Source organism: Leptosomus discolor, chromosome 2, assembly GCF_034619465.1.
Source record: "Leptosomus discolor isolate bLepDis1 chromosome 2, bLepDis1.hap2, whole genome shotgun sequence".
NCBI lineage: Eukaryota > Metazoa > Chordata > Aves > Leptosomiformes > Leptosomidae > Leptosomus > Leptosomus discolor.
In genome coordinates, this window is record NC_141392.1 from 24059701 (window position 1) to 24084069 (window position 24369).

General features: G+C 40.8%; 1 protein-coding gene across 1 annotated transcript in view; it reads left to right on the forward strand.

The window, feature by feature from the left end:
- The first annotated feature begins 4090 nt into the window (after nucleotides 1-4090).
- XRN2 (5'-3' exoribonuclease 2) overlaps nucleotides 4091-24369 on the forward strand; it is a 51284-nt gene continuing 31005 nt past the window's right edge. The window contains exons 1-17 of the mRNA XM_086482262.1: nucleotides 4091-4173; nucleotides 10934-11061; nucleotides 11142-11253; nucleotides 12492-12603; nucleotides 13719-13777; nucleotides 13857-13946; nucleotides 15049-15121; nucleotides 15228-15278; nucleotides 15631-15788; nucleotides 16208-16282; nucleotides 16385-16518; nucleotides 16611-16668; nucleotides 16757-16864; nucleotides 17947-17991; nucleotides 19171-19302; nucleotides 20659-20777; nucleotides 24134-24269. Of these exons, the coding sequence (XP_086338388.1) occupies nucleotides 4099-4173; nucleotides 10934-11061; nucleotides 11142-11253; nucleotides 12492-12603; nucleotides 13719-13777; nucleotides 13857-13946; nucleotides 15049-15121; nucleotides 15228-15278; nucleotides 15631-15788; nucleotides 16208-16282; nucleotides 16385-16518; nucleotides 16611-16668; nucleotides 16757-16864; nucleotides 17947-17991; nucleotides 19171-19302; nucleotides 20659-20777; nucleotides 24134-24269 (1665 nt within the window). The 5' untranslated portion in view covers nucleotides 4091-4098. The remainder of the gene's footprint in view (nucleotides 4174-10933; nucleotides 11062-11141; nucleotides 11254-12491; nucleotides 12604-13718; nucleotides 13778-13856; nucleotides 13947-15048; nucleotides 15122-15227; nucleotides 15279-15630; nucleotides 15789-16207; nucleotides 16283-16384; nucleotides 16519-16610; nucleotides 16669-16756; nucleotides 16865-17946; nucleotides 17992-19170; nucleotides 19303-20658; nucleotides 20778-24133; nucleotides 24270-24369) is intronic.

Consider the following 24369-nt stretch of genomic DNA (forward strand, 5'->3'; position numbering starts at 1 on the left):
CACGGTCTCCTTGTGTGTGTGCTTTCTCTTAACTGCTAAGCATTTTCCTGATCTGACAGCAATCCTGCCCCATGAGACTGACCCTTTTTGTGATATATTTGTTTGGGGGGATGAATGAAGGTATGCCCCGAGATGCCCGCTTGCTCCGAGATGCTTGCGCAGCGCTCGCCTCTGAGCACGATCACCTCAGAGGGCGGGGACTGTCTATAAAACAACCCCCTCCTCAGGGCAGGAGCAGGGTCTCTCCGTACAGCATCCCGTGTGTGACTGGGGCTGGCAGCTGCTTGTCCGCGGTCCCCTGCTCGCCATGAGCAGCTCCTGCCCGCTGCCGGCTGGAGAGCTGCGGGGCACAGCACTGCGAACGCAAGACTGTCCTCTCCTGACGCTCGTGTGTGTTCCCGTATCAGAGCTAGATGGGGTTTTGAAAAAAGCAAGCAGGCATTCTGGGTATGCATACATATGCTGCTCGGGACGGGCTGGCATGTTTGATCTTTATCTTCTTCTGCAACAGATCAAGAAGAAGAAATGCATAAAATGTACATTTCTAATTTGGCACATTTTGGAATAGAGCAGCATTTACATGTGGTGAGCCCCAGTGATTTTCTGCTTTTACTTGCTTTGTAAAATCCATGCTGGCATTGCTGTATGGACATCACAGTAATTGGATGACTCTAGGAGCTTCATGCATTTTTAATTTTCTTCTTTTAATTCCTTTTATCTAAAATTAAGTTCATTAAACATGAGATTTTCTTTCGAAGGGAGAAACCAGAGGACATATTAAAAAAAAAAATCTGTTCATAATTACGATGAGTTCAAAAGCACAAAACAGCACCCCAATTAAACTCTGCTGCAAAGCACTACTGCAGCTTTGAATACAGGCACCAGTCTGTGGGCTCGGTCCATCAAAACCAATTTTTAAATGCTAACAATATTCAATTTAATAAAAAGAGCATGTAGTCAGAGACAAGCTCAAGAATACGAAATACAGGCTCCACAGAAGGCCTGGAAATGAGAAGAGCCCTTGGTACAGAAGCTTGCTGGCTTGCTTCATCTCGTGGTTTTCAGGCTGACGTTGGCAATGGCGTGGCGTTGAACTTCCAAATGGAAAATCAGCTGCGCTGAAGGACGGAGCTGGGTGAGTGTAAGGCCAGGGCTGATGTCACATGAGACAGCTGGACTTGGCCAAAGGTTTAAAGCTGAGCTTTACTGAAGGCTTTAATGTCCTCCCGCACTGTGCTAGGGTTTCCATTCAATCACAGGCTGTTTTGGACCAAGGCTCCTGCGTTCCCTCTCTTCAGAGGCTACCGAGTTGATACAGCCTTGGCCAGAAAACCAGCGCAGATCCCTTCGCCCTTCCCACTTGGTACCACGTCGACTCCCCATGTCCTGTGGGACCACTGCCCCGCAGAGAAGCCCCCATGCTGTGTGATGGCTAAGTTGCTCAAGGGAAGGCAAGTGTGCAGAGAGGGAGAGCAGAGGAGAAGGCAGCCCGTGGGCACCACCAGGTAGGTTTAGGGGCTTCTCCATAGTCTTCTCCTGGCAGCATGTCGGAGGCTTTATTGTCCTTTGTGTACTGCAGGTTCAATGTCACCCAGGAGACCTGTATCGGAACCAAGGTCTGAACTTGCCATCCAAGGGCTGGTGCCTGGGTCACCGCTCCTTGCTGCTTTTTTTTTGATCATCCCCAGGCCATGGTAATTCACTCCTGATGGTCCTAGGCATCTACTAAATGTAAGCTTACCAGCATGTTACACCACAGACTATTGCTACGTGATTCTTCTGTGAATGTCAGACCAAGGTTCATCTGGAAAAAGTCTCTCTAGCAGCCCATGCTGCTCAGCAACACTCATCAAATCTGCGGCGCCTTTGTTGTTTTAAGCTCTTCCTGAGTGACTCTGGGTTCTTGATGTCAGCCCTCTTCATATCTCCTCTCCTGATACAAGGCACCCATCACCAGTCTTCGGTGCTTTCCACTCCCTCAGTCCAGCTCAGCCACAGACATGCAGCTTGTGACAGATGACAGCTGGCTTTCGGAGCTTCTGCTAAGGCAATCTCTGTCTTTCGGTGTTAAAGCGATAGCCGAGTTCCTCCAGAGCATTATTTATTATGCTCTTATTCTGCACAGACTCATTAGATGCAAAACATTCTGCCAGTCAACTTTACTCTGCTCCTTCACAGCTGTCATGCCGGCAGCCCGAAGATGATGACAGATGATGGTGATGGACAAGGGGACTGTAATCAATACAGCCTTAACAGATTTAAATCAGCATGCCATTCATCTACGTAACGAAAAGTCTTCCCATATTCCTGCTGTGTACGTGCAACGACTCGGTACTACGTTCTTTTTGTGTGTCACACAAAACTCAACACTTTTGTTGTGAGGTGAAACTTTGGCTCGTGCCCATCCAGCCAGCACCAGGCACGTTCCTCCACTGAGGACGCTGGCTCCTCAGTTTCTGCAGCATGAGTTTAGGACATTTGTAAGGGTTTGGGGCTTTTTTTTTCTTTAGCAAAATGGAGATTGACTTTTCAAGGAAGTATTTGTTGCAGTATTAATTTTTTCAGTGCCTGTTTACACAAGTAATTATAAGATAAGATGATCATATTTCATTTGCATTTGCTGGTGCCGCTGTCTTCTGTTTTCTCTAGCATTATCAGAAAAACAACTGATTGCCCATCAATACAAACTAAATGTTAATACTAAGCTGTCTTACTCTATACTAAATTCCAGGGGAAGCACTACAATAGGAAACTTCAATCAGGGTACATTTTGTAAGGAACAGATAAAGGACAATCTTTAGCCGATACTACAGATGTGGTGCCAATACAAAGTTGCTGGGGAAATTTATTCAAGTCACAGATTTTATTAAGAGGACTGACAACAGAAAATGGCTTAACAACAGCTAAGTGAGACTAAGAATAATGAGAAATACAATATTGGGTTAATGTGTTCTACAGCAAATTAACAAGGTAGCAAGGTTCCTCTTCCCCTCCCCAAATCGGCAGCATTGACTGAATAAGCACTACTGAGGTTTTGTTATTTTTGTTAATGACTCCAAGGCTGCTTTTTCATGTCCTCGCCCCCATCACTGCCCTCCTAATGAAGTTGGTGTATAGCAGCAGGACACAGCAGACCACAAAATCTTCCTCGTGTTAATCCTGTTTAATACCTGAAGGTTTAATTCCATTTCAACATCGTCAAACTGCCAACTTAATAGTATTTGCTTATGCAACGGGCAAAGCAACGGGACAGTTTCTTTACACCGCCTCTTGCAACTGTCACGATTTTACACTCCCTGCTTCTGGCAAGGTCCCCTCAGCTTCTGCTGCCCTTCTACTCTCCTGCCAGCACCCCAACACTCCTCTTGAACAGTTGCCAGCAGCCCACTCTCTCCTTCTGAAACGGAAAAGGCCTCTTCCTGAGCCTCGCCCCTCTGTCCCATTTCCAGGCTCGCTGGAACCAAAAGCAGGCCTGCAGCATGAGCTGGGACAGCGCAGCCATGCCCCCAAATCACTTTTGCCATGCATCTTCTGCCTAAACCATCCCACAACAGCAAGCTGCTTTGTTTTGGTTTGGTTTTTAACCAGGCTGTTGACCGAGAGGAAGTTTTTACACAGAGCCTTGTCTGAGGGCAAGGACGCCATACGGCACTGCCTCAGGCTCCAGCTTTTCCCTTCCGCCTGCCACCTTCGTGCTTAAGGAGCTGCCCCACCGATCTCGGGGCGAGGTGCCGCCGGCCCCTCAGGACAGGGACAGGGACAGGGACAGGGACAGGGACAGGGACAGGGACAGGGACAGGGACAGGGACAGGGACAGGGACAGGGACAGGCCTCTCCCCTCACGCCGCCATGGCGCCCTCAGCCCCGCGCCTGCGCATTCTGCCGCGCCCGCCTCTAAAATGGCGGTCCCGCCGCGTGCGTCTCACGTGACTGTCCCCCCACCCCACCCCCCCCGTTCTCCCCGCCGCCGCCGCGGGCGCGCGCGCTCCCCCATGGTGCCCCGCGCCGCCCTTTGCCCCCGGAAGCGCTGCCCGCCGCCTCGACCGGTGCCGCTGCCGAGAGCCGCGGTCCGGCCGCCCCTGCTCCGCGCGGCCCGCCATGGGAGTCCCGGCCTTCTTCCGCTGGCTCAGCCGAAAGTACCCCTCTATCATCGTGAACTGCGTGGAGGAGAAGGTGAGGCGGGCCCCCGCCCCCGCGCCTCCTGTCCCAGGACCGGGCCGGGCCCTCTGAGGGCCGAAGGAGCGCTGTGGGCCGAGTGTGGGGGGATCGGGGCAGTTTGGGAAGCAAAGTCCTGCCAGTACTTACTGCCTGCCCATACCGTGCCGCCTTCAGTTCTCTCGGGTGCCTTTTCAAGAGGGTTTGAGGGATTTGGAAGGGGGGGTGCGTAACTCTTTCAGCGTTTGTTTCTTTCATTGGACCAGGCGCTTTTAAACTTCGTGATTCGTGAAGGCGGCCGGTGTCGAGGAGAAGTTAACGTGCCTCCTTGGTTTTTCACTCGCGTGCGTGAGCGGTTTGGCGGCTGGGGAGGAATGGGGTTTTGGAGCAGGCAATCGCGTTTCTCCTGCAATTTTCTAGTCCCCAGCCGGTTCATTGAAATGCCAGCCCTTCCCGGCGTGGTGGCATCTGCTTTTGTGTAGCTTCGGGCGAAAAAAGTAGGGTTTATGGAAGTGTTTGGTTAAACTTTATGAAAATGTTTGCGTAGGGAGCAGTGGAGATACTGTTTACTGTTTCTTGTTCTGTTTCTGTGTATGTTCTTTGCAGTCCCTGCTTTTCAACAACTTTTTTTGTGATTTACAAGCTGAAGCAATATTTAAGATTTGTTGAAAACAAAAGTGAAGCTGCTTGTCTATAAAAGAGTAAAGAAATGCAAGTGTAAATGATTAAAAGTAACTTGTGGGTCTGGAAACAAGTCTCTCTCCATGAGACTATCCTGTTTGCAAGTGGCTCAGCTTGTGGTGTGGGTTCAGGAAAGCCAGTGCTAGCAGCAGAATGAGGGCAGGAATGAGACGTCTGAGAAAAAACTGGGCTTTCCTTTATAGCTGCCTGGGTTTTACGTAAGAGTAAAGTGATATATTGGTGTACGTATGGTCGTACGCTTCCTTGGGCTCTCATTCTCCTAGCATTTGCATGCTTAACAATTGTGTCATTTTCAGATCTTATTAATTATTTTTGTCAGTCTTTTATTTCGCGTGTTAGTTTTTCTGTAGTTTCCTACTTTACTCTGATTTTTTTTTTTTTCAATGTGCCCACCAACACAGGATATCATGCTTGCGTCTGAGACTTAAAACAAGTCTGTAGTTACCTTGAGCAGCTTCAGCTTTTTTTGTCTTATTGCTGGTGTTTTCTAGTATAGGAGAAATATTTCCTGCCCAAGCAGGGAGTTGATTTTTCCAAAGACAGCCTCTAAAGTCTGGCTTTTCGTAGCAACTGAAGATGCTTTTTGGTGAAGACTTAGTCCCAACTTGGGCTCTGTGAGTGATCATCACTAACCTGCAATTGTTAGTAGGTATGGGTTGTTGGTTGCTTTAAGCTTCCTGGTCTCTGCCTTCAGCTGGTGGCTCATATTTATACTCTCCCTTGCACAAGCATTGAGGTCTGTACGGTTGTCTGGGGAGCCCTTTCTAGGAAGTAATGCAGCTGAAGTGATGTTTGTTTATTTGTTTTTACTAGGCAGGTTTTCAGATAGGCTGCTTCCTTTGTGAAAGTCACTGCAGCCACGTGGGTGCTTGTGCCACCTGAAGGGACAGGGTAGGAGGTGGAAGGTGACAGGGAGGACTGGGGTGTCCCCCTTCAGTGGCAGCACAGACTTGTGTGGGATTTGAATAGCTTAGCTGTGGTAGCTTTACAGTGCAGTGAACACAGCAAGTGTTTCTCTTCAGCCCTAACTTAGCCAAAGCTTTTCTGGGAAGACAAACCCTTGAGTTCACACTTCCCAAACAGTTTTTTGTGTACACTTTTCCAAATAATTTCTGTCATCTTTTGTCAGGTCGTACTAGCTGCATTCTGTTCTTCCACATAATACTGTTTTTGAAAGTTCATGTCCCTGCTGCTGAGCATGTGGCTTCTGCCTTTTTGCTATTTCCTATCCTTCCTTGGGAGAGACGTGCCTCACGTTTGGGAAACACTATGCTGTGAAGGAGACAGAAATGTGTGGCCAAGGTAGAGAAAAGAAGGGAAAAGGGAGTAAAGTGATTAATTATGTATTGACACTGAGTTTTTTGGCTGCACGTATTATCTGCCTGCCTTCAGCGAGGTTTGAGTGTATGTGAATGGCAGGCAGATCAGTTTTAGCATTCAGTTCTTGTTAGTCAGGGTGGTTTTGCGTTTCAGATTCAGGTGGTGAAACAGAATCATAGATTTGGATTAATCAAATGTTGCATGGTTAAAACTGTGAGTTACTCTTCTGTGTTTTTTACAGTTGTGGCTTCAGTTAGCCTCTCTCAGCATGACGTGTGAATTTTATTTTACCTGTAGCTGCAAGAGCTGAATTTTTTACTCCAGTTGATAAATAAGATTTGAGGATTTGTCTTCTTGGAGAAACTGTTATAGAAAAAGGTTATTTGTGGGTTTACAAGTACAGCTTAATAGCTGCTCACAAGTGCTTACTCTGGAATAAGCTGTCGGCAGCTAGCAGTGATTGTTCGGGTTGCTTTACCAAACTCTTGTTTTTTATGTCATCTCTGATGTGATCTGTTCTGATGATCTAGGTGACGCTCAGTTTAGAGGGCTGTCAGGTACATGTGTCGTGTTTGTATCTGCTGGAGAAATGTGGATGGCAAGGGTGCTTGGGGGGAGTTGGAGAACGATGTGTCTCCACCAGCAACACTTACCGAGCATACGACTATTGACATGGGGTTCTCTTTCTCCCAGCGGGGGCTGTGGGTCTTCAGCTAACTGACATCTGAGTGTGTGTGTGTGTGTGTCCTACCTGTTGTCTTCCACTCACACCAGTAGATTTGCTTTATCCCCTTTCCCCCAAAGCGGGGAACTTGCAAAGGTGAACCATTTGTTCTTTTGCTGACAGTCAGCATCATAGCTGGCTGTCCAAGCCTTTCATTCACCAAATCCCCCTTTCCTTCCTTAAGTCAAAAGCTCCCTGTGTGAACGAACACCCATTTCAGCAGTAAGGTTCAGAGACAGCATCTTGAATAGTTATCTGTCACCTTGATAACGATGCTGGCAGGATAGCCACAAGGTGAAGTTTAGTTGTGATGTTTTGAAGCAGTGTTCTTCTCATCAAAAGGATACAGAGTTTGGACAATATAAAGCAGATTCTTTTATAGGTTTGTCTTTACTAGGAATGGGTGGTTTACATTTTTGTTTTACAAGCTTATCCAGCTGTTTCTGGGTAATGCTCTAAGATCCCTCTAATTAAAAGCAGTCACAATTTAAATGGCAAATATATCTGCAACCTGTAACAATTAAGTACAGTTTTCTCTAAGAGCAGAAGGCTTATCTTTTTCATCACATTCGTAAACATTCAGATTATGTAATCAAAACTGCTTTAATATTTAGGTAAAATAAAGGCTTGTATAGTGTTGGTTTTACACAGTTTGTGATTGTATGCCCTTTTTTGGCTTTAATAATGGAGCAGGTAACAGTGCATCTTCTTTATTAAAAGAAATGGAAAGATATGCAAATTCCATTGGGCCAAGTTAGATTTACCATAACTGAAGTGTCACGTCGTGATGTCCTCATCCACGTTGCTTTGTTCCAACTTAAGACCGCATTGCAATTACAGTAGGGACAGCACATGGATAAGTCCTGTTCATTACAGTCTTTTATGTTCAAATCTGGTCATAAATTTGAGAGCGCACTAGGACAGTAGTGAAAAGCTGTAGTTTGTCTTACTGTAGGTGAATTTAAATTTCTCTCACAATGTAATCAGCTCTATGTGTATTTTAGGATTGCTATAAATCTCTCTAATCAGAAATTTTGTATCTCCTGGTAGCTTGTCTCTTTCAAATATTAAAAAGTTGATCCTGTTCTCTTACCTTGCTAGATTATTTCTTTTCTTAAATCTGATTAATCTTCTTCTTAAGCTGAGCAGGAAGAATAAGAGGAAGATCTTGAAGATAATATAAAATCCAGGAGAGAATATTCTTAATCAAATTCATACAAATTAATAAAGCTGCAACTAAAATATCATATTTGAAGATCTATTTTCAATGGTTTCAAAAGAGGCTGTAGATTAGAAGTGAACAGTTTAGTTATATCACAAGAGATATCACTCCCAGATACTTAAACCTTTTACAAGGCTGTTACATTAAAAATCTGATAGGTTTATGGGGATGTAATGGTAAAGTTGCTGACGTAGCGGTATGCAGATGAAAACTGCATGCTGAAAGAGATCATATTTATTTTGCTTTACTGTCAAGCCTGCAAATAAGATCTGCGGCAGGGGCAATTTTATTTTCCATATCACATAGTTGTAAGCCTTTGATATCTTCTGAGTCACAGTTAGCTCTGGCAAGAGGTTTGATGAAAGATCAAGTAGAACACAAGGTAAGCTTATCGTCCCATTATCTGATGTAAACCAGAGTGAATATTCTTCTTTTAAAATGGTAGGTCTTGGTTGCCCGGTGTTACTTTGTTTGAACTGCAAGCTATAGTACAGTGTTTGCACCGGACAATTAGCTTCTGCTAAAACCATGTGATTTTGTGCTTGTGTGCTAGAAAGTTCAGTAAAGGAAGCAAACAGGGGTCAAGATTTCATCTGTGCAGATTTGAGTAGTTTGGATGACTAGTGTAAGAAAGATGTGACTTAGCAGAAATTTCACCTGTTTTAAAGAAGTGAAATAGAGCAACTTAGTGGTCAGTTATTTAAAAATGACTTCACAAAAGTCTTCCTGAAAGAATTTCAATTACCTATAGCTGTGAAAAATGTAAACACCAAATAAAGACTTACTTTGCTTCAGAGGATTTGATTTTTGCCTTTTAAGACTGGGGCAAGTTCAGCTAGTTCTGGTGCTGCTCTAAGTAGGAAAATTGTAAGAAAGTCGATGGTATGATCTGTAAGGTTTTGGGGTTTTTTCCTTTTGAATCTGATGGTTTGAGCTTTGTATTAGAGATGTGGGAAACTCATTTAATAAGCAGCAGGCAGCAAGTCTGCAAATAGAAGTGCTTGATGTTCGCCAGCTACCGGTAAGTTTCACATGAATGAGAGAACTAGCAGTGTCGCATTTTTCCCTCCTGTCCCATGCAATCCTGTCATCCTAGCCTTTACATAATTACATGACAGTTTTTTAATTTCACTTTATGCTAGGCTATTCAAGAGTACACCTCATTCCAACTTTGTGATGTGTTATAACCCTTTCCAGTCATAATTTCTCTGAAAATCATTTGACTTTTTCTTGGTCGGCTCGCGTCTCTTCCATCACCGATGCTATTGGTGTTTAATTCGGTGGTTTACGTGTTTGGCTGGTGGTATTGCTCTGAAAGGGAGAATGCCGAGTTGCTCAGGATTGCTGTGAGGGTGTGACTAATTGCCTTTTGACTAAACTAGAGAAAACACATGCCCTCAACAACAAAACCTCAAACAAAACAAACAAAAAACCCCAAACACATAGAGAGGAAATTAAATTAAACATGGTTGTAAAAGAGCTGCTCTTTGAAACGCTCACCAGTGTTTCCAAACTGCTTGCTTTGACAGCCTGAGAGAAGGGCATGAGGTTTTCGTGTAGGTGTTACAGTGCCAGCCCCGATCTCTGCTCTGGGGCCGATGAGAGAGGTGGTTCTCTTCACCTGGATAGTTACTCGTCATTGGCATGACAGCATATGCAAAAAACCATGGGATTATTTATTACTTCCAAATCAGCTGAGTTTTGTTTTCTTTGCACTGCTGGGTTTACCTTGCCTAGCCTGTTGTAAGCGTTCAAGAATGTCGGTGCAGTACAGGAACATAGGTGGCTATGGGTGGTTTGGGGTGGTGGCAAGTTTGCATCGAGTTTACCATTGGCACAGTGCCCGAGTTTCATGTTCATTAGGCAGCAGCCTGGCAGTGGAAAAGACACTGGCACGGAGGAGGTGAAGTCGAAAGTTTACTTGGTTTTGGAGGTGGAAGGCAAGGACTGGATTTTATTTAGTGTTTCAAATATATCCGCAGCCAAACTCAGAGGCAGGAGTTGAAGAGCTCAGGGGTTTGAGCACCTCAGTGCATTTGATACTCATGAGGAAAAGTGAGACATACGTACCCAAAGTGGAAATTTGGCTGGTGGGATCTGAAAGGATCTCATTGTGTAGAGCAGTCTGGGAAAAGTCCTCTTTCTAGTTAACTCACACTGCCCTTTGCTCACCAGGATGCACTGATGCACTTTGGGAAGCTGTTGTGTCCCCAGCTGGGCTCCAGAGTGTCATCAGCCCCAGGTGAAGCACTGTCACTGCCCTGCCTCCCCCAGCTGTACCTGTGACTTAAATACCGATTGCAGCAACAAAAGGCAGCCGTGCCAGTTTGTTTGGACGTGCCATTCTGGGAGCTACATGTTTAAAGTAGAAAGATACTGATGCTTCTATGTTATCATGTTAAAGTTATAGCATCATATTATCAACTTTGAAGTCCCTTTACTGAATTTTGAGGCAGTCAGTGTGGTCTTAGCAGTAGAATGAACTGTGTTCTTGAATAATATGAGGTATGGAAGCTTCTTGTTTATAATACATGCTGATCAACAGAAATGAACCAACAGTGCTGTAACACATTGTAGTATCTTCTGGTTGTGCTAGTTCATAATGATTTTTTTTTTTTTTTAAAAAAAAGTGCTATTTTCATAGTGTAAGCATGCACCTTCAGGTAATTATGTGGGTAGCTTTTTGCTATCTTTTTTCCTACTGCTCTTGGAAAAAAACTATTTTTATGAGTCTGTCCATTAATACGCATTGGTTTTTCTGCTACTTCTCTAATCAAGTACTGAAATATTTGTTTCGACTGTGTTCGCAGGCTAAAGAGTGCAATGGCGTCAAGGCCCCAATTGATACAAGCAAACCTAACCCTAACGAAGTGGAGTTTGATAACCTGTATTTGGATATGAACGGTATAATTCACCCTTGTACACATCCAGAAGACAAGTAAGGCAATTTTTTGTCACTTTGCCAATGGGGTTTATTGATAGTGTTTCAGATGTTAAATGGAACGCTCTACATTTTAGGCCAGCGCCCAAAAATGAAGATGAAATGATGGTTGCGATTTTTGAGTATATTGACAGGATCTTCAATATTGTAAGACCGAGGCGACTTCTTTACATGGCTATAGACGGAGTAGTAAGTATTGGTATATTTGGTTCCCAGTAATGGCTGTTTGTAAAATTAGGGTAGATGACATCTGCTCTGGTAACATCCTTTGGGAAATAGTTTTCTAACATGAAAAACTGCAGGTAAAATATACTGGTAATTTAATATTGGTGAGGGTAATTAAAAGTATTCATGGGTTTTGTTGTCCACGGGGTTGTGCAAGCTGGCTAATGTAGTCTACTGCAGTCTGAGCTTTGCTTCTGAAAAGCAGGAAACTTCTGTAAGACAGTGAAACTACTTATGTTCCTCCATTCTGTGGCTTCAGTCATAATTTATGCTTCAGGCCGAGGAAGACCAGAAAACTGTTTAAGCGGTTGCACTTAAAATGGGCAGTGACTTAGTTGTGCTGCAGAATATTTCTCAGGCTGCCCTTAAGGGACATTTATAAAGCTGAAAGCTTGTCTTTGTCCTGATCCTCATCTCCCTATGGTGCATCAGTTGCTCTAATGAAAGATGCCACCATTTCTTATTGACTTTGCTTTACTGAGTATTTTTCTATCCAGATTGCATGGTCTCACTGAGAGATGCCAAAATGGCGTGGCAGAGACTGCTGGCAGGTCTCTTAAGCTTGCCTGGTTTTCTAGGCTTTTCAGTTTCTCAAAGTAAAAGGAGTATCATTAAGTAAAAAGACTTTTAACCTAAATTCAAGTGTAGAAATTCCTAACGCATCTGTGTCTATAAAAGTGATTTCAACTAAACATTGGTGTAGCCTTTTAAAAACCCCAACATACCTGACATAAGTGATAGCTAACTACTCTCTGCCAGAGTTTTTTTTTGTTTCAAGAGTTAATAATACAGTTGTAGGGGTTTCTTGTTGGAGAAAGGATATGTAATAAATAGTGGTTTCAGATGCACGTCACTGGAAGTTTCGTTTATTTTGCAAGGGAAACTTTGTATCCTTGTGGATTTCTGAGGTGAGGGAACAGCGGCACATGCTGCTGGCTTACCTCACTGAGAAGCTTAAGAGATCTATTCAGAAATGTATCCAGCTGCCTGTGCTGCCATATGAAAGCTAGAGGTGACATGAGGGAGGGACAACTGAAATCACTGTTTCAGTTACAGTTTAGACTGATGTCCTTTTCAATGCTTTGTTTAGTTACAGGCTGGCCAATTTCAAAAGACTTTTCTTGGCTTCCAAAAAAACTGGCAGAAAGGAAGCGATTGTCCAGATGCAATAACTGAACCAAGCATTATGGTACATTTTTTAGGCTCCACGTGCAAAAATGAATCAGCAGCGGTCAAGAAGATTCAGAGCATCAAAGGAGGGCATGGAAGCTGCTGAAGAGAAGCAAAAAATAAGACAAGAAATTCTGGCAAAAGGTAGAACTGTGACCATATCTCAGGTTTTTCAAGAGAGAGTCACCTTGTTTGTTTCGAATGCTTCAGTGAGGTTTAGAAAATGGGTGTCTTGTTTAGTGGATATTTGTCTGTGCATTACTAGGAGGAGGAGGGGATAGCAAGCCTACAGAAGAATGGATCTGTGTTTTCGAAAGTCAAGATAAAACAAAATGTCACTTTTTTCTTCTGCTGTTTCCTGCCTGAAATGGGTTTTTGTTGAGTACTCTTAATTCCTTTAGAAAAAAAAATTTAACAGAAGAGCAGGGATAAATGTAGTAGGGGGAAACTAATCAAAACCCTTATGAGGGAAGTACAAATTTGTAGGGCTTGATGAAAGGAAAGTTGAGTCTTAAAAGCAGGGATCGAAAGAAAATACTACTGCACAGGAATAATGAACTCCAAGCAAGGGTAGTTACTTGACAGTGGAAACTCTAAACTCCGTGAGTAAACAAAGTCAGTGCAACTTTCTAAGAGTGATGGTGACATGACGCGAGTGAAAGGAGTGTGTTCAGCTGAAGCACGCTGCCTGAGCTAGAGCAGTCAGTTCAGGTGAGTGTTTAGGAGAAATGAGTGCTACAGCCCAAGTGAGAGGGCCACTGTGTAACCTAGCTAGAGATTAAAGAGAGAGGACAAAGGCTATTTTAACATTTCTTCCTGTAGCATTTCTAGACTATGAAGACCGTTTATGAAGCTCAGAGATGAGAGAAGTTGATGTAACCCTGTTTGTGAGCCCAAGTGAATAGATAGTGGAAACATAGGGGAGCATATGTAAGAAAATAAATTTTTCCTAAAGTTTTATCTCATTTAGCAAGCTTAGTTTCTTTGAGATTACTTTCACAGTCTTTTGACAGAATAGGTAGTGAAATCTCTTTTCTGAAGTAACAACATTTGTAAATGTACTAACACCTTATTTTAAGTTGGAGATAGTATAATGGTAAGATCTGTTTTAGTTTAGTTGGTGGGTTTTGTTGGGTTTTTTTAACCAAACTAATTTTCAGTAAGTGTTGTTATCAGTAAGTGTTAACATTTTTATCATGCAAAAATGTTTTTAATGTTCCATATTGATTTACTTCTGGTAAATGTTTTTATTGCTCTAGGTGGCATTCTTCCTCCGGAAGAAGTGAAAGAGAGATTTGACAGCAACTGTATTACCCCGGTAAGTAATCTTGCACTTTAACCAGCAATTGCCTGTGTCTGAATGAAGGTTTAATTTATTTTCTTCCGTCACTTTTTAGGGAACAGAGTTTATGGACAATCTTGCTAAATGTCTTCGCTATTACATTGCTGACCGTTTGAACAGCGACCCAGGGTGGAAGAATTTGACAGTAAGTTTCCCAGTTTCATACTTCAGGAAAATTAAGGTGATCTGTTAGGCTGGGTTGAGATATGATTGAAGAGTATAAATTTAACAGATTTGTCTCATCTTCTGACACTGTGCTGTTATTAATAATGGACCAACTTGCACGTTCTGCTGGGAATTCAGAGATACGTTTCATCCTAATAACACAATCTAACAGCACTATTTGTTTTGATTTCATTTAAGAGCAATAAAAAGATTGGATAGAAGCCTCAATTTGCTGTAATGGGAGACAGGGTTTTAGGAATACTTTTTCTTTTGGGGAGAAATGTCAAGATACATGGTATATGTATTCTTTTCACTAGTTCTTTTTAACACCTTTGCTACCTTAGGTAGGCTGCGTTTTTTCCATTATCCTAATGGTGGATGACAATAGATGACAGGCAACGAAAAGAATACATATCAGCTTTCTTTCCTTTCTGCACTTTGAAAATCTCTCCTACTGTTCCTCAACGACTCCGCTCCCACTGAGTTTTGTTTCTGACAGCCCTGTGTTTGCTCTGTACAAGAGGGCAGAGTAGTCAGGCTTCTCAGATGCAGCTGGCTGTTTTATTTTCCATGAGTTGACTGTTAAAGTGGTCTAATTAGAGGGCAGTTGACTCTGCTTAATTCCCTCCATCAGACGTGAGTTTTATAAACGCTAATGCTCATCTGGACATCAGTGTAAGGAAGTGTATAATGTGGTAATGTATCAGTGTATCTACGAGTTTAGAAGATCTAAAGGGAAGTGGGCGTATGTCTGCTTTATCTGTTAGTTCTCTAGTGCGTATTTCAATCGCCCTGGTGATTTATCAGAAACTTCAAATATGCTGGTTAATGACGTGCTAATTTCAATGGTATTTGAATCAGTATGTCAGCTTCATCCTAGAATTAGTAGAGAAAAATGAAGGTCTATTCATTGGTTCCAAACTCTTAAATAATTTCATTTTCAGTCATAATATTTGTTAAAACTGCAAATTAGAATTTCAGGTATTCGTAAGTCAGATTCAGTATTCAGTATATGAACTACATAAGTTGGTTTTCTTTACTGTGGTGGCATAAATTGTTTATGTAATTTAAATGTTTTGCAGGTTATTTTGTCTGATGCTAGTGCTCCTGGTGAAGGTGAACATAAAATCATGGATTACATTCGAAGACAAAGAGGTAAAATTCAAATAAATGTGAATGTGTTGTTTTAAATTAAGGTATGATCAGTAATGATTTATTTTACGTGACTTTGGTTGACTAAATGCAATTTTCTTTTGTGTAGCTCAACCAAACCATGACCCAAACACTCATCATTGTCTGTGTGGGGCTGATGGTGAGTTCTTTTTTGCTAGCAATATGTCCTATTAAGCTTTCTTCTGCTGTTTTGTGATTGACTTGGGCTGTACTCTTTACGCTTTCACTTGTATTTGTGTAAATAATCTAGTATACTTAATTCTAGTGTATTTGTTAGTTTTTGAAAGCTCCGTGTCCTGTATGTGGAAAGATCTAACACAGTTCATAGCTGAAGGGCTAACTTTCACTTAGTTGTACTATCTGGGTAGTTCGTGGGTAAGCACATCTGTGTGTTCACACTTGCTTCAGGTAGAATGTATTTTGCTTATAAAGATTTTCTTTTTTTTTTTTTAATCCTTCATTATATTTTATTATTCTCTTTTGATTCATAGCTGATCTGATTATGCTTGGGTTAGCTACACATGAACCAAACTTCACTATAATTAGGGAAGAGTTTAAACCAAACAAACCCAAGCCATGTGCTCTTTGTAACCAGATGGGTCATGAGGTTAAGGATTGCCAAGGTTTGCCCAGAGAAAAGCAAGGCAAGGTAAGGATTTTGCTATTTCTAGAAATTCTTTTTATCTGTAAGCTAAATGAAGTTTTAATTAGATCCTTAAGTTGTTCTTGCTGTTGGTTTAGGCTGAAACATAATGCAGATTATATTATTGGTATTACCTAGCTTTCCTCTTTTATTAATAAGTAAAAACTGTACTTCTGTAGCACAAATATTATGCCAGACTGAACATCCTCACTTAGGCCGTTTTGTTGTTTGGGTTTTTTCACTGGTGACAGAAAATTATCAGCAACTAACAGACATGCGAAGTAGCAAAATGCATGCTTCGCATAAGAACTTGAGAAACTGTACTTGTATACTTCTTGACTCCTCTGAAAGTAAGCCTTTAAAATGGAGCTGGAGAAACTTTAGGGTGGGTTTGGATGTCATGCAACTCTTTCCTTTTATTTTAGCACGATCAGTTTGCAGACAGTCTTCCTGTTGCTGAACAAGAATTTATCTTCATCCGACTATGTGTTTTGCGGGAGGTATGTTAAAGCAGTTACTGTATCTGCTTTATATAAATAAAATTTTCAAACTCCATACCCAGTGTTTTCTCACATCCTTTTCCTTTTGTGCATGTGTTGCAGTATTTGGAAAGAGAACTCACCATGGCCAGTTTGCCTTTCACTTTTGATTTTGAAAGAAGCGTTGATGACTGGGTCTTTATGTGCTTCTTTGTGGGAAATGACTTTCTTCCTCATCTGCCATCCTTGGAGATTAGGTAGGTGAGAATATATGTTTTCTTTTCCTGCAAGTATACCTACTGTGGCTTTGAATGATAAGAATCTCATGCTTTTGTTTCTTTGTTTTTAGGGAGGGAGCAATTGATCGCTTGGTTAACATATATAAAAATGTGGTGCACAAAACTGGGGTAAATGTTTTTCTTTTCTGTAAAAAATATTGGGTGTTTGCTACAAAAATAGGCTTGTTTTTCAACTATATTATTTTCTGATTTTCAGGGGTACCTCACAGAAAGTGGTTTTGTCAACCTACAGAGGGTCCAGATGATCATGTTAGCTGTTGGAGAAGTTGAAGATAGTATTTTCAAAAAGAGAAAAGATGATGATGTAATTTTTTTTTGTTACATATTTGAAATTTGGCTTTGATCACATACGTTACTGTTAGACTGTGGCGCTCCTTTAACAGAATAAGAAAAAAACCCAAACTATGTATTTTTTTTGGTTATACTCTCTAGTGAGTTCTTACATATTCAAAAAAGAATTGCGTGCTTCCAGTTGATTCTGTTTTCCTGGGCTGGAAGGCCTGTTTTTCTGATTGTTACCCCAAGTAACAACAAAATGAAAACTCTTAATGTGACTTCTGTAACTGCCTGCAGCTTTTTGAACAGCTGCTGTGAAAACTGCAGAAGGAGTTGGCTCATAATTTGCTGGAATCTGTGGAAGTGCAAGCCATGAGCAGGGGTGAAATACTACATTTGAATTCCAAGTGCATTCTTGCCTTGCAGCCTCTTGCCACTTGAAACATGTCCGTAAATTGTTTTTCTTTTGGTCTGTCTCTGCAGTTTGTGGAGTTTTTGCAGACATATTCCAGTTTATTCATTAGGTACAGAGGATAAAACACCTTGTGACTGAAAGAGCAGAATTGCGTTTGCTTTCCAGTCCAAAAATACTATGCTAGTGCTGGCAAAATGTTTTAATTGCCCCAGCTTGCATCTCTCTTGAAGTGAAATGCCAGTTTGATGTTCAAGTTTTCAGTTTCAATGGCCCAAGAATAAGAAATAACTTTCCTTGAACCTCTTCTTTTCCTGTTTCTAGAACTTCAATGTCTCTCCTCCTTTTTTTTTAATCAGTTATTTTTTTGGTGGCTGTTCCAGTGCAGGCAAGGAGCTTGTGTCCTTTGACACTGTTGTCACCTAGAAGTAAGCCTATAGCTAAGCTTAGATAATATAAGCCCTTACCAAAATTGTGGGGCTTTGAATACACAGCTACTTTTTTTCCGCGGTAGGTTTTCAAGGTAGGATAGAAAATTCTATCCCATTTCCATTCAATTTACAGACACAGGAATTGACCTATGTCTGATTCAGAACATTATGTTAAAACCTTATGGCCTTCTGGTTAGTAGAGGATTGTAATAAGATATTTTTACAAGTATGCTTGACTGACTTTGTTTCTCTCTATTCTCTATTTAGGATAACTTTAAAAGACGGCAAAAAGAAAAAAGAAAAAGAATGAAGGTAAATTAGTTCCTTTCTCAAGGCAAAAACTAGCAAGAATTCAAATGTATACTGTAGCTTTCAGTGGATGTGTTGGTTGAAACTGCAGTTGTAATCATGGCATTTTCGGGCCTGTGTGTAAACTATTTTAAAGGGGTTTTTCACAGCTTTTTGTAGACTGGAGCTTTGAAAGACGAAATGGCATATTTAAGGTTTCTTAAAAGGGAAAGGAGGGAGAGTGATGAATGCACTGGGTGTTAGCTCTATGTTGGGTCCTTCAAATCTACACAAATGTGCGCTTTCATGATTATTCAGTGATACTTCAGCATGGTCACTGTACAGGAGTTGCTTTTCCGTGCATTGACGCAAGCCTTCTCAGCAGTTGTATTGCTGAGGGCAGTGGAGTTTCGTATAACAAATTGAATACATATACCAATTTGCATTAAATGGATTTCCTTAATTAGAGGCGTGTTTGTAAAAAAGCGAGGAAGGCTTACCCCAGGCTGTAGTTATCTCACATTCCTCCTGCGCGCCAGTCGGTGTTGCCAAATCTCTCTCAAATGTAATAGAGAAGCATTAGCTGTTGTGGGAATGTTTGCCCTTTCTGACTCATGTAAGCCAAATTCTTTAAAATTCTGTTATTGGAACCATGTTGAGTTTTCCTCACGAAATATTCTGATATTTTAAAAATGGGCTCCTGTATGTTCGTTTCAACATACCTTTGTTCTTGTTTGGGACATCCAGATAAGTGTAGCTTCCAAAACTTTCAGGGCATATAATATCCACGCTCTGAGTACTGTCTGGATCTTGTGCTTATTTTTAAATTACATATTTTCTGACTATCTGTATTGGAGTGGAAGAGGTTATTCACTTGCTTACAAAGAATATGTTCTTCCCAGTAAGGTAGATGGAAGTCTCGCTTACCCAAAAACCTGCCTTTCAGCCCATGTAGAAAGAACACAGGCACAAAGTGCAGGGTTTGTTTGGGTTTTTTAAAAGAGCTTAATAAATTGTAGGAATTGTCTTGCTTGTGTCATCTTATGTCTGGTTGAGATTGTTAAACGTAGCTAATTTAAGCTGAACTGAGTAAGTTGTGCTTGTTTTGTATAACATTAATCTGAAAATTGTGAGAGAGCATCATCACACTGCTGTGGAGATTACACAGCTTTTTCAGTGTACTTGTATATATTTATCTTTTAGAGGGATCAGCCTTCTTTTATTCCTGGCGGACAGTTTTCCCCTCAAGCTCTGGGAAATCGATCTAGTCCTCAGGCAATCAGTAACCCTAGACAAGCCGCCTTTGAGATGAGAATGCATGACAGACAGAATTCTGTAAGTAGATGTTCAAAGGTATTTAATCATAGAAGGGGAAATAATCACATCCTGTGTTACTCTGGACACCTTTTTCTCTACCCCATCAAGCTTTCTTGAAAAGCAGACACAAAAAACTTATTAAAGCCACTTCCTTGAAAAATAACCAATTTTTGTGAGACTACTTGAGTAAAATTGTGTTCTTTATTTTAATGTTTGGTGTGGTACTGCTTGTTAAATAGTTCTGGGAGGGCAAGTGTGAGGTGAATGCATCAGAGTTAAATACGGTGGCTCTTCTCCCCAGGCTTGTTTGGCGCTTGGGGGATCAAACCTCCTTGCGAGTACAGGTTTAGGAACTTCCTCAATAGGTTTGTGAGAGGCACAAACTAAATACCTGAGCTGGAGGTCTTTTAAGGCTCTTTTTGGAGTTTGGGTACACACCCAGGCATAGATATTTGCATTTTGGAAAGGTGTGATTTACATAGCTCCATGTTTGTCAGCTGCTTTTACTTTCCAAAGCATAGCTTTTCACTGGAAAGAGGAGAAACTTAGATGAAGTTTTTGCAAAGATATTAGGAAGTAAGGGGAAAACTGGAAATAAGTTGAGTGCTCTGTTAGAAGTCTTGATTGTTAACTTTAAATAACAATTATGACAAATATTTTCCTTCCGGGCATAAATCTTCATCCAAACAGTGAGCAAATTAAAGGTCCTTTTCATTGTGAATGTGTGTGTTCTGTCTCTTAAGTCTAAATAAATGCAATATGCTTTTTTAAAATATTATTTCTGCTATTCTTCCCTTTTAATCTTGAAACTTCTGCACATGGGTTAAGCAAATGAGTTCCTTTATGGAATGGGAGATGTTTCTTTTAGACTCTATAATACTAAAATAGATAAATTTGAAAGGAGTTTAAAAGATCAGTTGTGAAGAAACTTAAGAGTATTTGTGCCAGTTCTGAACTACAAGCATCATTTTTGCAGCAGCCTGCATATGCATTTTTCACCATTGCTGTAAAATGAAGTTGTAACATAAGCTGTAGGACTAGAGAAAACAGTTATATTCTGAAATTGGAATATATAAAAAATGGCATGTTTTATCAATTGTCTTGTTTATTGCATCTTTTTTCTTTCTCAGATACAATGAATTTTTGCCTGTATGCATCAATGCCTGCCTTTTTAATGTAAAGATGTGTTTGTTTCTTTTACTACTTGACTTAATAGTTTAAGGATTGTGTAGCTTTTGCATTGAGTTTTTGGGGAACTAAAAATAATGCAGGTAATGATCACAGAGCTGTTAATTTTAACTTGAATTTAAAATGCCTAATAAATCCTTCTCTCTTTCCCCCCCCCGCCTTTATCTGTAATAATTCTGACCCTAGACAGCTTCATCATCTCCAAATACCAGCCTCACTTCTGATGGCAGCCCATCCCTGGCAGGAGGAATTAAGCGAAAAGCTGAAGATAGTGACAGTGAACCTGAGCCAGAGGATAATATCAGGTGAAGCCATTTTTTGTAGCACTTTGTTAGCAAATTGCTGAAATAGATGCAGTCTAATTAATGCCATTTAGCTTAGAGCAGCAGTGCCTTCAGATGCTTTTCTATGATCTTTTTATCCACCGGTAATTAATGTGGAGGGTTAGAATATTCAGTAAATTCCAGTGAGATGTGTAAGCCATAGCTGTTAAATCTAAGTATCTAGATTAGTATGCGTGCAGGTTTTCATCCTCCAAGCCCCTACTCCCTTTGAGACCAAGCACTAGATTGGCTAGACATTCACTGCTCAGCTTTGATTATGTGAGCTGAATGCCGCTGTTTAGCAGTTGAATTTTTGAGCTATTTAACCCATAAGATTCAGTTATATTCGCGTGTGCAGCATTATTTATCTTGACTATCGAAATATGTTTTCCTCCATCTTTGATTTGTAGCAGGCCCTGTTTTGTCTATGACTAGTTCTTTACATGTCTTAAGACGGCTGATCCCTAGATGATTAAAGGATAGGAATTTTATGAGAATTAACTGACAGTGAATTACGTTTGAGTCTGCATTTAACAAAGGTTTAAGTCAAGCTATTGCCCTTTTAAGTTGAGGGTGAAGGCCCTTATAATTTTTTGTTAAAGGTTCTGCTCTGATAAATGGACCCAGTAGGCTTTTGTTTTCTGTAGAGTCGGGGGAAAACAATAAGGGTTACTTCATTGTGAAGTACTGATCACTAGTGAGTGACCAGCCCTGTTGTGACATATTTGTGACATCTAGCCTGTCAACTCTTCCATTAGCAGATATTCTAGCTCTCATTCTTATTTTCTTCCCTGTATGTGCGGATAGGAATCGATTGTTGGGGTGTTTTGTTGTTGTTTTTTTTTTTTTAATCAAGCAAGAAGAATTTTTGTCTAAAATCAGGATAAATGTTAATGATGCTTTCCATTTGAATTTTAGCAGAGGGTCAAAAAGAAGCTTTAACAGTTTTATAGCAACTAGTGTGAATGAACTGCAGTGATTTACGAGTAGCAATAGTTTTGACAGGGTTGGTATTGTCAAGCGAAAGGATATGCTGCATTCATGTGCAGTTATTTAAGCTTTTTTGTAGCTCAGAATACTTTTTCAGTTCCTTTTCTGAGTGGAAAATAATTTTACGCTCCTCATTGTAAGTAAAAAAACCTGCATAAATGTACTAGATGTGACAAAGTTGTTTGGGAAAATGTATTTTCTATTTAGAATGACTTTAAAACTAGAACAAATAGTTCTAGTCAGCTGGCAGATTGGTTTTTGTTGTCTTACAGAAAAGGTTTTTGAAATTTATGCAAGCATCTAGCTGCGAGGGAGCTCGTAGGGTCAGATGCTCGTAGACTGCAGATGTTCTTGACTCTGTCCTTCAAGACTTTAGCGCAGGTAGCTCTGTCCTTGCTCACCTGGCTTTCTTAAACTCTTGAAAACACCTTTTGGTTTCTCTACCTTGTCGTCAATTTGAATCTTCTTTGAAGTAGCTCAAGTCAGATTTTAATAAGTATCCCTGTACTGGGCAACTAACTTGAAATAGAAGCAAGGGCAGATGCTTTTTTGCAAAACCGAAAGTTGATGCATCATTTGAAAAAGCATAAATCCACCTTTGCTGTCTTGTAAAGGCTTCGTGTGCTGCATTTATTGCTATGAGATTCTGACAAGTGTAAGTTTGAGTTGACCTTGCAGGTTTCTTGTGTCTTCAGATTCTGCATATAATTTCAAGTGGTCACAGCCTTTGTGGAAAGGGATCTTGCATGATGGTTTTCAGATGGGATAATTGATGCCAATTTTTGAATTGAGAATAAAATTCTATTTTAAAAAAAAAGTCATTATTAAGAGATTATCCGATTTAACTAGTTTCCAAATCAGATTTGTGATATGCTTTACTCTAGTTCGCTTGAATACCAAAATTCCTGTGAACTTTGAGATACGTGTGTGTAAAATGCATACACTATGGTGAATAATAGCTTTAAATTAAAAGAAAACCAAAAAGCTAAAACAACAAAACACCAACAAACCCCAGCAAACCAAACCAAAAAAACCCCACCAAAACAAGCCCAAATAGTTTTGTGAGGGAGGCCAGTTCTGAAGCATGATATCATGATTGAACCAAATGTTAAGTAGAGTTTAATCTTTCCATTACTTAAACTATCCTTTTAGATGGCACTCCCTGAATTGTAGTGGAATTTTCCCCAAGTTTATGTCATATCTGTTAGGACTAACAACTGGCAGTTTTATGTTCACATTAATAGCGCCTTGCTTGTGGCCCAACTGTTCTCTCAAAAATTGATGTGTCAGCTATTGAATGGCAGGGAACACAGCAGATGTAGTGAGCAGATAATAGCTCTGGAGTCCGTAGGCAGTGATTCCTGTTGCTGCCCATGCCCACCACAGCTGTATTCCCCCTGCCTTTTCAGCTTTTAGGGGAGCCTATGGTCTGTGCTTGCTGTTAGTCATCACAGAATATTCTTGCTTGAAATATGGCACGGTATAGCGTATTATTCAATTTTTTCCTAACTTTATACAGTGGAGCTGAGGGACTCAGATGCTTGTCTGTCAAAGATGAGCAAGTGGCCCTGCCCCGCCGACATAAGGGGGAGCTGTGTGAAGTAAGGATAAATGGTGTTTGAGATTTCTGTTCTGTCTCTAGCATCCGTCTTTGGCATGAAAGATTGAAATCCCCTGTGTAAAAGGGAACTCGTCTGATGTGAGTCAGCTAGCATGGGATTCCTGAGTTGTGGATAATTCTGCTGGTAATCATAGCTTGTCTGAACAGCAATACAATATAGAAATTGATCTGCTGCTGCTTTTTTTTATTTTCCTACTTTTGATTTTGAATAGCAGGGAAACTATATCACTTTTCTGCTTGAGAGGGGCATTAAGAACAGAGCAAAGAACTTGATGTGAGAAGATATTCCAGTAAGATAAAGATTTTGGCCTAGGGTAGATTAAACAAAATATGGAAGGGGAAGAGTTTGTTCTTTCTAGTGATTGGAAGAATTAAAGAACAAAGTTCGAATAGCAGTTTTGGTTGTAGATTCATGATAAGAAAGACAAAATTGCCAACTAGGAACAACACTGTTCTGAAAAATCCTGACAGCAGCAGACACTTATTTGAAAATCTGCCCTGCTCCTAACAAGTACTTTGAAGATCTTGAAGAATTTCATCCGGATTTTCTATGATGCCAACCATAATTTTATTCTCTTGCTATTGAGTATCAGGTTTTTATGCTTTCATTTAAATTGTATGAAAATTGGAAATGAAGTAGCAAGTGACTTTGGCTTACATTTTAATTCCGATGTGTAAATGTGCATATATTAACATGTATTGGCATCTATTTGTGTTTGTTATGCAGGTTATGGGAAACTGGTTGGAAACAGCGCTACTATAAAAACAAATTTGATGTTGATGCATCTGATGAGAAATTCCGTCGTAAAGTTGTACAGTCCTATGTGGAAGGGCTTTGCTGGGTTCTCAGATATTATTACCAGGTACTTAAAAATTCGTTCTCTGCAACTTCAGTTTTCTTTTGTGTCTGCACCCTATTTCTTTTCAGGAAATAATTATACATTGCTCATTTTTGAAAAGCAG